This window comes from Gekko japonicus, unplaced genomic scaffold (assembly GCF_001447785.1).
Source record: "Gekko japonicus isolate JY-2015 unplaced genomic scaffold, Gekko_japonicus_V1.1 scaffold2568, whole genome shotgun sequence".
Taxonomy (NCBI): domain Eukaryota; kingdom Metazoa; phylum Chordata; class Lepidosauria; order Squamata; family Gekkonidae; genus Gekko; species Gekko japonicus.
This window is the reverse complement of record NW_015165899.1, coordinates 96,259-108,852: the sequence shown is the minus strand read 5'-3', so window position 1 is coordinate 108,852 and position 12,594 is coordinate 96,259. Positions and strand designations below refer to the sequence as shown.

Here is a 12,594-nt window from a genome sequence, read left to right as displayed (position 1 = left end):
GGCTTGAATCACCTTTTTCCTCCATCGCGTGGCCCTACTCCAGCATGGGACCTACCCCTGGTGCTCACGAGACTTATGGGCAAAACTTTCGAGCCCATGGCTACGTGTAGTTTGCAGCTTTTGTCCTGGAAGACAGCCTTTTTAGTAGCCATCACATCCACTAGGAGGATGAGTGAGCTGTCAGCGCTTCAGTGTGATTTCCCGTACCTGAGTTTTCATCATGGCGGGATTACGTTGGCGCCAGATGTTTCGTTCCTGCCTACAGTGGTTTTGGAGTTTCATCTGCAAGTGGACATTGTCCTCCCGGTGTTCTTCCCATCCCCTGAGACCAATGAGGAACGCCGTTTTCATTCGCTGGACATCAAAAGGGCTTTGCTTTTCTACCTCAATAGGACGCGGCCTTTCAGAAAGTCACCGGCCTTGTTCGTTTCCTATGCTTTACCTGCTCAGGGTAAAAAGCTGTCGTCCCAGTGTCTATCCAAATGGATTGTAGAGACGATTAAACTATGCTCCTCTCTGGCAAAGAAGCCACTCCTGGGCCCGCTCGAGGGGCATTCCACTCAGGCAGTAGCAACGTCCACAGTCTTCCTGAGAGGTGCATCACTCAAAGACATCTGCAATGCAGCTACTTGAGCCACTCCGCACATGTTCATGAAGCATTATGCCCTAGATGTACATCTTCATCAATGTTCTGTGGTGGGACGAGCTGTGTTGCAAGCGGCGCAGATCTAGGACCTTCAGCTCCCTCCTCCAGGTAGGCGTGTAGGCGTGTACTGCTTGTTAATCTCCCAGAGGTGTGATGCACAGAGACCGCAAAGAAGAGAAACAGGTTGCTTACCTGTAACTGATGATCTCTGAGTGGTCATCTGTGCATTTACACCACCCGCCCTCCTTCCCCTTTGCTTTCGGTCCTTTCCTTTCTTTGGAGACTGAGGGCAGCAGTCAGAAGGAACGGGCGGGATCGTCGTGCCCCTCCCCTAGTCATGCACACGGGAGCCTGGTATGTGACTGGGGAGCGGGCGCGAAAATCCGTTTTGCTTTCCATTATACTGATCGGGGTCGGCGCAGGCGCACTATATCCCAGAGGTGTGAATGCACTGATGATCACTCAAAGATCATCAGTTACAGGTAAGCAACCTGTTTTTTCACATATTCATGGAAAATGTGCAAGTTGCTCTGATTCCTTCTTTTGTCACGTCTTTGAACTTAACACCCTGCTCAGAGAGCATCCTAAATATCCCACTGGAAATAATTAAGCTTTGTGTTATCATTATTGTGCTAGACTATCCACATGCGAAACAGTTTTCTTGGGAGAAATATTTGGAGGAAACCAGTTCCTTACCTGCACCTGCCAGGGCTTTTAAAGTGGTAAGAAATATTTCCTGTAGTTTTTCATACTTTATCTTGCTAATGTCCTGCAGGGCCCTGATTTCACATGGGAGGCTCTGGCTCTGGTTGAGGCTAAGCCGATATCTCTCAGGCCAGGGATCACCAGTAGATGTTGATCTGAAGAATACAAGGCTGTTTGGTGGACATAATGCTTAGTGCTGTGCCGTAACTGAATATTGCTTAAAATTGCATCAGTCCACTTCAGCAGCAAAAATCAATAGTGAGGGTTAGAAGTTCATGATGCCAGTTTAAGCAGTTATAGATACTGGCATAAATTTTAGGTTAAATTATTTTAGCAAGACATGATTTTAGACTGCAAGAAAATCTTATCTATGTTTTCTTTTTTGAAATAATGTTGAAATAACTATCTTTCTTTGCTTTAGAAACCTACTCACGGATTTCAGAAGAATATGAGACTTGAAGTAGTTGATAAGAGGAACCCTGCACTTATCAGGGTAGCCACCGTTATAGATACTGATGACCACAGAATTAAAGTAATTAAAACTTTCTTTTCCCCCACATCTGTTTTACAAGGATACCTTTAAAGTGTTCACCACAGCAACAATATCTTGTAGGTGCAAATGATTCACTTTGTATAATCCCCTCCATGGCATGAGTCTTCCATTCATTTCAAGGGTGAGTGGGGGAAGATTCACAGGTGCAGAAATGTTCTTTTCAGGTAAAGTTAATGAAGATGCCCATTGTCATGATCTGGGCTGTGCCACCAGAGGCCTACTAGGCCCAGGGAGCCTGGCTAGCAGTAGGTGAGGCTGGGCCTACAGCTCCCAGAAGCCCCTGAGAGGTTTTATAGCCAAACTTGACCAATAGGAAAAGAGGAGGGCTTGGAATAAAAGATCTGGAGCAGCAGGAAAAGCTGTTCTTTTTCCCAGAGGGCAGAGCCAGAAGGAAGGCTCATCCTGAGTGAAGGGTGAGTAGTCTAGTGTCACTTGGAATAGTGAGCTAGGGACAGTATATATTTAGACGCGTTAGGGCATTTGATTTATTTTATTTTCACCCACTTACTGTTATTATTCTGCACCTTGTTTGTCTGACCACCTATAAAATAAACTATTTTCATTGTTCACTCTGCCTGGTCCTCACGCCTATTATTTGGCCAAAAGGGAGGTCAGAAGGTCTTGGGAGTGTGCTCTGGGCCTTCTCGAGGGATCCTAAATCCAGAGTGGTAGCAGCGTCAGGTGACACCCCACCTGAGCTGTGACACCCATGCACACAGGAGTTCCACATTAGTGGAATACACCTTACACTAATGGAATGTGCCATGGTTGGGAGTTAAGCCACTTGTAGTTTAGGAACCAGTAAATTGAACACAGTGACACTGTGAATCAAGCCTGAACAACCTGTGACACACAAAGGTCAGCACAGCCCATGTAGCTATGTACTGTAGCCTATCAGGATACGTGCCCTATTTTTATTGTATGTCTGGATCTTTCAAAAACAGAAACATGTTAAGCTCCAGGAAGGTCCTAACACATGACTGGTGAGGCTGTGTTCAGTCTAAAAGACCATGAGTTGTGTAGGCCTGATACAGACTTGCATTCATGGCAGTCATTATCTATACTCAAGAAGTTTTTAAGCTTTTGCATCAAGACCTTAATAAACAGGACACAGTATTTTGTTCCAAGACACTGAAAGGCTGGACAACACTTCCAATTACCATGTCAGATTATACAGGGAAGCTATTGAAATTCATAAGCATAAGCACAATTTCAACAAGAAAGAAGAGAGTTTAAAAATAAATAGGGCATGGTTTCCTGTCCTGAAAAACGCAAAAGGCTCTACATCTGACAATATCACTACAGATAAGATTAGAATTTCAACAGCCAATCTACATACAAAAGAACCTCCTCAGGAAACAATCCATATACAAAAGAACCTCCTCAGGAAAGCTCCTCCATTAGCATGTTCATAGCCTGGGGAACTCCTACAAGATAATGACTCAGCCCTACCCCACCTTCTGGAGTAGATATAAATTACCTGCCTACAATTTTCTTCTCATCTTGACACAGAGAGTACTCCATCTTTCTGTGTTATACCTCTGAGGATGCCAGTCATAGCTACTGGCGAAACGTCAGGTTCTACAATGCCAAGACCATGGCCGCACAGACCGGAAAATCTACAGAAACTAACTTAATAAACTAGTTATCATTAGTACAATATCTCTATAAGGTAATGTAAAAGCCATTATAATTGGAACATAAGAGGGTCCAGTAGCTAAATTTGCATTACTTAGCAGTTATGCTTTTCCACCATATAATGTCTGTAATTTGAATAAATGGATTCTCAAATAATGACAAAAGTACTCTGGAGATTACAGTTATTTTCTAACTAAAATATGCTATTCCTTATGTTTTAGGTCCATTTTGATGGCTGGGACAGTATTTATGATTATTGGATTGATGCGGATAGCCCCGACATTCATCCTGCAGGCTGGTGTGGGAAAACTGGACACCCTCTTCAGCCTCCTCTTAGTAAGATTCCCTATAAGACCGTAAACTTTTTTTGGCAGTTGTATGCATGTAGGGATGAGCATGAACCAAAAAAATCTGGATCAGTTCATGGATCAGGGCAGCCCTCAAACTGAACTCCAAACTGAGCCAAAAGGCCCTGAGCCAAACTGGCTTCCAAGCGAGGGGAAGTGAAACCGATCAGTTTAATGGCTCACAGCCATTTAAACCTAACAGCTGACAGACAGACCCGCCCCACTGTTAGGTTTAAGTGGATGGCAGCCATTTCACCAGTCAGTGTTGCTTCCCCCCACATTGAAGCAGGGGGAAGTGAAACTAATCGGTGAAATGGCCCACAGCTGTTTCAACCTAATAGTAGGGTGGGTGTGCCTGTCAGCTTTTAGTCTGAAATGGCTTGCAGCCATTTCACCAGTCTGTTTCGCTTCCCTTTGCTTCCAAGTGGGGGGAAGCAAAACTGGTAAATGGCTGGCAGCTATTTCACCGGTTTATTTCACTTCCCCCTGCTTGGAAATAAACCAGTGAAATAAGCAAAACCCACTGGTGAAATGGCTAGCAGATTGGCAGGTGTGCCCGTCAGTTCTTAGGCTGAAATGGCTGGCACTTATTTCTACCGAACAGTGGGGCTGGTGCACCCATCAGCTGTTAGGCTGAAAGGGCTGCGAGCCATTTCACCTGTCTATTTCACTTCTCCCCACTTCAAAGCGAGGAGAAGCAAAACTAACCAGTGAAATGGCTTGCAGCCATTTAAACCTAACAAGTCAGCTGTAGACCTGCACTGCTCAGCTGTTAGGTATAACGGGTCCAAACAGCCGAACCAGACAAAAGTCCAGTAAATGTTCGGGAAAGGCGCCTTCCCCGAACATTGATTTAGTGGCTCTGAACTGGCCCAAGTTCATGCCACATTTTGGCTCGTGAGCTGATTCATGCCCATCCCTATATGCATGCACACTTTTCATCAGGGTGAAGACATACTGAACACAATTTGACTTGCTTCTAGATATACATGTGTGGAATTCAGCTGCATGTTGCCTACTGTAGTTTTATGCATTAGATGAAGGTGCGATACAATTACACTCTCAAAAAAGTATTGATGTTATTAAATAGTGGACAAAATGAAATGCCACATTACAGCCAACTTGATTATTGTGGTCAACAGAGAACAATTATCCCTATTAGAAAACATTGGCAATATTTTATTTATTTAGATATGTATACCCGGGGGGGGGGGGGGGGGGGTTGGTTTTTTTGTTTTTTTGCTAGTGGAGCTTACAACATTGTTCTTCCCTCCACCATTTTATCTGCACAGTCATGGCCCTCTGAGGTAGGTTAGGCTGAGAGAAAAAATGTCTAGCCTGAGGTCACTTATGAGTTTCCTTGGCAGAAATGGAATTTGCACCTCAGTTTCCCAGATCCTCGTCCAGAGCTCTAACCGTTACACCACACTGGTCTTTTATACAGAAACCTTCAGGCTTATATTTCAGGGTTTTTTAATTCATAGCTTTGGCTTTTGTCTGTGTCTCTCTTTGTCCTTGCCTTTCTTTGTAATTTAGGAAGGTAATGTTCAGAAACAAAAAACAGGAGAACACATAAATGCTTAATAGCCCATTAAAAAAAAAGAATCTAGATTCCTGAATGCTGGAATGTTTCTTCACAGAATGACATGAATCATTGTTGTATGATCAATATTCATGTAAGCTAGTCATAATATTGGCCTTACACTTATGTCAACAGAATGAAGCACTTGTTAGAGTTTTACTAAGGAGATAATGAAATTGTTGTGGTAGATCATGACATTCTGTGCATGATCTTAGATCAGTGATTAAATTTCTACTGCACCGTCTAGTAACTACAATTAAATAAATTAGGTGTTTGTATCAGTTAAGGAGTTTACCAGTGCCTTACAGATTTCTATGGATCTCATTGCCATTGGCACCATTAGGTCCTGTTTATTTAAATTTTCAGAGCATCTTTTTGCCTTTTGGAGATTATCTCTGTTTAGGAATATATGAGGAAAATAGTTCCAGTAGTAAGAACCTGTGAAAAAGGAATGCCATTAAAAGTCAGTCCTCCTACTATAAAGTCAACTATATTTATTTTAAGCATTTAAGCATTAAGTCAGTCCTCCTACTATAAAGTCAACTATATTTATTTTAAGCATTTATTTCCTGCCGCTCTCATCCAAAATTGAAGTCAGTGTGATAGACACATGTGAAACTCCAGTTAACCCATCTGAACCTTTCTGCAGCTGTTGATACAATGGACCATGATTTGTTGAAGGGCCAAATACAAATCACAGCTAATTGTCAGACTCGAGTACCAGACTCTGACTTTGAAAACGGTATCATCATCAATATATCTATTTCTCAACATGGCCAAATCTGTACATTCTTAAATTTAGAAATTGTAACCATGAAAGTTCAAGACAGGTCTTTCTACAAACCTAAAAAACACCCCAGGTTTACAGGAAAATATGAAACCTGAAAAAATAGGGGTTAACTACCCAGATAATAAAAGCAGCACCTGTGGCTTTAAGAAATGAATGCCCTCAGTGGCCTTCCAGCCTTTGTTTCTGTCAGTAAAAGGGAGGGGTAATGTCTTTGAGGGAATAGGCAGGGGCAGACTGGGAATGAAAAACAGCCCTGAAAATACCTGTCCTGGCTCCACCACAACAAAAGAGGGAGGGACAGAGGATAAGTCTGTCTGCATGTTCCTACCTCACCACTCCAAAGACCAGAGTCCCCCTCTAGCTGGCCAGCTGCATCAGGCAGGGCTTGCTCCCTCCCCAACTTTTGGAGGTTGGGATAGACACAGCCCATCCGCTACAGGGCTGGCCTGGCCCAGGTGGGGGTAGGCCATTGGCCGTTGGAAAGCATCCTAGTGCCCATAATGGCCAGTCTACTCTGGGAGAAGGAATCAGGGCCAGCCTGGACAGCAACTACCAGGTGATTTGCCTAGTCCCCATTGTAGAGAAAGGAAGGGCATAAATGAAATAATAAATATAGTTGAAGATGGGAGCAGGTAAAAGATAAGTTGATGGGTGGGTGGGAAGGACAGAAGGAAACAGTGTAAGTAAGGTGAGGATATCTGGGTTGCCTGCAGGAATGAAAGAGGAAATACTATGTAGAGGGAAATACATAGGAAAAAGAGGTGCCCTTTGCAAGTAGGGTTGCCAGTTCTGGGTTGGGAAATTCCTGGATATTTAGGGGTGGAGCCTGGGGAAGGAGGGGTTGGTGGAGGGGAAGGCCTCAGTGAGGTACAGTGTCATAGAGTCCACCCTCCAAAACTATTTTTTCCCAGGGGAACAGATCTCTGTAGTCTGGAGATCATTTATCATTATGGGAGATCTCCAGGCCCCACCTGGAGGTTGACAACCCTAGTTGCAAGGCCTTCCAGGTTTCCTGCTGTGCAGCTGGGCCTGGGCTCATGCCTGGGTCTGCACAGCTGGGCCATAGTTTCCCAGGGTACAGGCTGCCTGGTGGAGGGAAGGTAGGAAAGCTGAAGACAGGAAGGGCAGAGAAAGGTAGTTTGGCTGTGGATGGTAAAGGAGAGAAGGAAGCAGGAAAATTCTAGAGGCTATGGGGGCTTTCAGGGAAAGAAAAGAGGAAATAGTGGGGGAGGGAAAGTAAATCACACACACACACACACACACACACACGTCTTGGGTACCCCAATTGTTTACCTATATTGTTTCTAGCCTACTCCGCAACAAAGGTTTGGAAGGAATAACAGTAGCCAGTTTGGTGTAGTGGTTAGGAGCATGAATTCTAATCTGGGAGAACCGGGTTTGGTTTCCCATTCCACATGCAGCTGCTGGTGTGACCTTGGGACACAAGTTGTTTCAGAGTTGTTCTCATGAGCAGTTCTCGAAGGAGCTCTCTCACAGGGTGTCTGTTGTGGGGAGGAGAAGGGAAAGGAGATTGTAAGCCGCTCTGAGATCCCTTTGGGTGTGAAGGGCAGGGTATAAATCCACTCTCCTCCTCCTCCTTCTAATTAAGTCATATTCAAGATCATAAGAACCCTTTTCTATCCACTGTTTTACTCCATCTTGAAGCCAGTTTAGTGCTTCCAAAAGACATTATGCCTTCATAAAGTGAATTTTATATAAAGCTTCTGCTATGTCCTTCTGAAACCCTGATTTTGGTGGCAAATGACAAAATCAATAAAATAATAAAACAATATAATCAGTTAACAAAAGCAGGAATAACAACCACATTGTGGTAATGAACCAGAAACCATTTGTAAATTAAAACGGTAGTAGTCCTAATTTGCTTGACTACAGGGTATCAGAAAGACTTCCACTGCATGTCAAATAACTGAGGTTGTTATAGTCCTTGTTCTGCTTGCTGCTGTCACTTCAGCAGTGAGATCGGTAGTCACCAGAGATGGAGCTTTCTCTGTTCTGGCATCTTAGCTGCGGAATTCCATCCCTGTATCCATTTGCTTGGTGTGTATGCTTTTCAATTTTAGGCCTTGAATAAAGATGTATTTTAACTTTTGCCATACCTTTCATAACAATAAATTTATTTATTCCTAATTAAACTTCTACATATGTATGTATTCTGTATATTTCTATGTCACCTCTTTAGAGTCCAGTTTATTTATTTCTATGTCACCTCTTTAGAGTCCAGCCTAAGGTAGCTTATGATTAAAAATCACAGTATAAAACACAAGGCATTAACACAAGCCATTACACAGAAACAGCATAAAACAAGAGCAGGCCATTAAAAAGCTGCTAAGATAAACCCCTAATCAAAAGCCTGGGTAAAAATCTGTATTTTAGTCCCTGGGGAGGGGGAGGACATTCCAAAGCTGAGGTGCAACCACAGAAAATGCCCTGTCTCTAGTCACCACTTGCCTCACCTCTGACAGATTTTAAGTGATGGGCTGGATGATATGTGTGGATACCCTGGCCTCAAGCCGTTTAGGGCCTTAAAGGTAAGAACCAGCACTTTGAATTGCCCTGGAAACAGATGATAGTCAGTGCAGCTCTTTCAGCACAGGCGTGAATCAATCCCTGTAACCAACCCCTGAAAGTAGCCTGGCCACTGCATTTTGGATCAGCCTGGAGGAATTTGACAGATTGCTTGCATCGGTGCGCCCAACCACATGCAGCCTTGATCCGTGCCCCTCCTGGCTAATTAGAGTGGGTCCCGAGGGCACTCAAGGAATCGATGGTCCACCCTCTCTTGAAAAGATCTTCTCTGGACCTGGCTGAATTGGCCAACTATCGGCCGGTGTCCAATTTGCCCTATTTGGGCAAACTTATTGAGAGGGCGGTGGTGTTACAGCTGCAGGGCTTTCTGGATGATGCTTCCATCCTAGATCCCTTCTAGTCCAGCTTCCACCCGTGGCATGGGACAGAGACAGTACTGGTTGCTCTTACGACCTCCGCAGGCATCTGGATCGAGGTGGTGTGGCGGCACTGTTGTTGTTAGATCTGTCGGCCGCGTTCGATATGGTCGACCACCAGTTGCTGACCCACCGCCTCGCCGACGCAGGGTTTCAGGGGCTCGCCCTTCAATGGCTTGCCTCTTTTCTCCAAGGTCGGGGACAAAGGGTGGTGATAGGGGAACAGCAGTACCGGAGACATCCTCTTGAATGTGGTGTGCCTCAAGGGGCAGTGCTTTCCCCGATGTTATTCAACATCTACATGTGCGCCCCCTTGCCCAGATTGCCCGGAGGTATGGGCTTGGGTGCCATCAATATGCAGATGACACCCAGCTCTATCTGATGTTGGGCGGCCGGTCGGGCTCTAGTCCAGAAGATCTGCACTGGACATTGCATGCTGTGGCTGGTTGGCTGCGACTGAGTCGGCTGAAGCTAAACCCGGCGAAGACGGAGGTCCTGGGCCTGAGTCGGGGCGGTTTGGGGTTGGGGCTCCCTCTCCCGACCTTCAATGGGGTGCCTTTGGTGCCAGCGTCGGAGGTTAGGAGTTTGGGAGTGCTCCTAGACTCCTCGTTAACTATGGAGGCCCAGGTGGCAGCCACTGCTAAGTCGGCTTTTTACCATCTTCGGCTGGCTCGGCAGTTGGTTCCCTTCCTCGACCGCGATGACTTGGCCACAGTGATCCACGCGACGGTCACCTCGAGGTTAGACTACTGTAACGCTCTCTACATGGGGCTGCCTCTGTCGCAAATCTGGAAGCTGCAGCTGGTGCAGAAGGCTGCGGCCAGGCTGTTGATGGGTCTCCCTAGCCGAGACCACATCCGGCCTGTGCTAAAAGTACTGCACTGGCTGCCAATAGCGTACCGGATTCGTTTCAAAGTGCTGGTTCTTACCTTTAAAGCCCTATATGGCCGGGGTCCAACATACCTGAGGGACCGCCTTTCCCCACATGTTCCCCTATGAGCACTACGGTCAGGGACGTAACATCTCCTCTGACGATTCCAGGCCCCAAGGAGGCTAGGCTGGCCGCTACCAGGGCCAGAGCTTTTTCGGTGGCGGCTCCTTCCTGGTGGAATAAGCTCCCGGAGGAGATCCGGGCCCTGTGGGATCTGGCGCAGTTCCGCAGGGCCTGTAAGACGGACCTCTTCCACCAGGCCTTCGGGTAGGAGCCGCCAGTATCGTACCATCATTATTAACTGGCCCTGGGAAGACAGTGCCACGTGGAACTGATAGCACTGATTGGATGTACCATCTTAGACACGCCATCTTGATGAAAGATTTTGTTTGGAACATCTAGAGCACTTAATATGTTGGAATTCTGTAATAATGGTTTTTATGGTTTTAACTGTTTTTATGTGTTGGTGTATGCCTATTTGTGAGCCACCCTGAGCCCGCGTTGCGGGGAGGGCGGGCTATAAATTGAAATTATAAATAAAATAAATAAAGTTGTAGTTTCCAGACTGTTTTCAAAGGGAAGCCCAAGGGAAGACCTAACTTCAGTGTGATCAGTGCATGGAACACTTTGGCCAGATCACACTTTTCAAGGAATAGCTGTAGCTGGCAAATCAGCTGAAGCTCATAAAAGGTACTATGTGCTATGAAGGAGACATGAGTCTCCAACTGTAGGCCAGGATCTACTAGCACTCCAAAGTTGCTAGGCAGCTCCTTCAGGGGAATGCAACCCTCCCCCAGGACAGGCTGGCTCTGCAATCCCCAAGCCACTTGTCCATTGACCAACAGCACCTCACACTTGTCTGTATTGACCTTCAGTTTATTGGCCCTCATCCATCCCATTACCTTCTTCAGGTACCTGTTCAGGACTTCCATAGACTCACTTGACCTAGCTGTTAAAGAGAAATAGTGCTGCTGAGCATTATCTGCATATGGGTGGCAACTCACTCCATATCCCTGGATGACCTCTCCCAGTAGTTTGATGTAGATGTTACATAGCATGCAGGTTAAACCCTTCAGGATCCCATTACATAAATGCCAAGGGGCCAAGCAGCAGTCCTCCAGCACAACCTTCTGGAATCATTTGGTCATGTAAGAGTGAACCCAGTGAAACGTGGTGCCCCTTACTCCCAGTCCAGCCACCCACTCCAGAAGGATACCATTGTCAATGGCATTCAAAACCATTGAGAGGTCTGGGAGAATCAACAGGGATGCACTCCCTCTGCCAATCTCAGGGCGAAGGTCATTGGTCATGACAACCAAGGCTGTTTCCATCCGAAAATGGTATGCTGTTTGGTAATTATTGCTGATAACATTTACATTATTGATAACTTCTTAGTGTAAATTTATTATATTTTAGTTTTTTTGTGAGCCACCCAAAGGTTACTTATAAACGTATTTAAAATCAGTAACAGCAAACCATATAAATATTAGTAAGAAATATTAATTAAAAACCCACTTAAAATAAGCAATACAAATTTATAAGTATAAACTAGAACTAGCTGCTTGAGTAGACAGGCTGGACTCCTAGGAAGGGGAGCAAGTGTTCACACCTTTCATATAAATATGATATGTGCCTGTAGCTCCTTCTAGGGGGAAAATAAATGTATCTTTTTACCTCTTGTAATGTTTTTGTAGGTCTGCTGGAGTTAGTTGAAGCGTTAGAACAAGGAGGGTGCCCTACCCCAGGCTGCAAAGGAGTTGGACATACAAAAAGAGCCAAGCACTTGGGCCACCACAGGTATGTCTTCCCTGTTACTATTGTAGGAGTAACTGAAGATACCTATTAGGATGCTTCATGTATCTGCTTTAATTATAGTTTATGAGACATAAGTTTGGGCAACGAGGAAGCAAACAACTTGGCATCTTTTCATTTAAGTTGCCATGGTGAGCATTTTGAAATGAACATAAGTATATGCAGCTTTACTGGTTATATTTATATTTTAAACTGTGTTGTCTGACAACCTTTTTGCATAATATATTCTAACTGTCATAGATTGTGTTTACAACAGGAGGCTGTCTTTACAGGAGATGCCTCACAAATATGTGTTGTTGGTGAACACAACAGTGTTGCTTCAACTTTGTATATATGTGTGTATCTGGAATGCTCTATGAATTAAATACCCTCAGGTCTACCATGCCCTCCCCCCGGCTAGGGGGAACCGCTACCCGTGGCTCCCTCCTCTCGCTTGGGAAGGCAGGCTGGGACAGCCGCTCAGGGCCGTGTAATCGGCGCCGGAGTCATCGAGCGCCCGCTGTGGCGAAACGCAGGCCTCGTTGTTCAGCCAGGGAGCGAAAGGGAAGGAGAGAAGGCGGCGGCTTGCGCGGAGGAGCGACCACAGCCCGCCGCCGGGGGGGGGGGGGTTTCCCCCGCCCCCGCCCG

General features: G+C 45.5%; 1 protein-coding gene across 1 annotated transcript in view; it reads left to right on the top strand.

Annotated features, from left to right (window-relative positions):
* Positions 1 to 12,594, top strand: part of L3MBTL3 (l(3)mbt-like 3 (Drosophila)) — a 148,576-nt gene that overhangs the window by 81,110 nt on the left and 54,872 nt on the right. The window contains exons 14-17 of the mRNA XM_015411356.1: positions 1,283 to 1,368; positions 1,773 to 1,883; positions 3,764 to 3,878; positions 11,850 to 11,952. Coding sequence (XP_015266842.1) covers positions 1,283 to 1,368; positions 1,773 to 1,883; positions 3,764 to 3,878; positions 11,850 to 11,952 — 415 coding nt within the window. The remainder of the gene's footprint in view (positions 1 to 1,282; positions 1,369 to 1,772; positions 1,884 to 3,763; positions 3,879 to 11,849; positions 11,953 to 12,594) is intronic.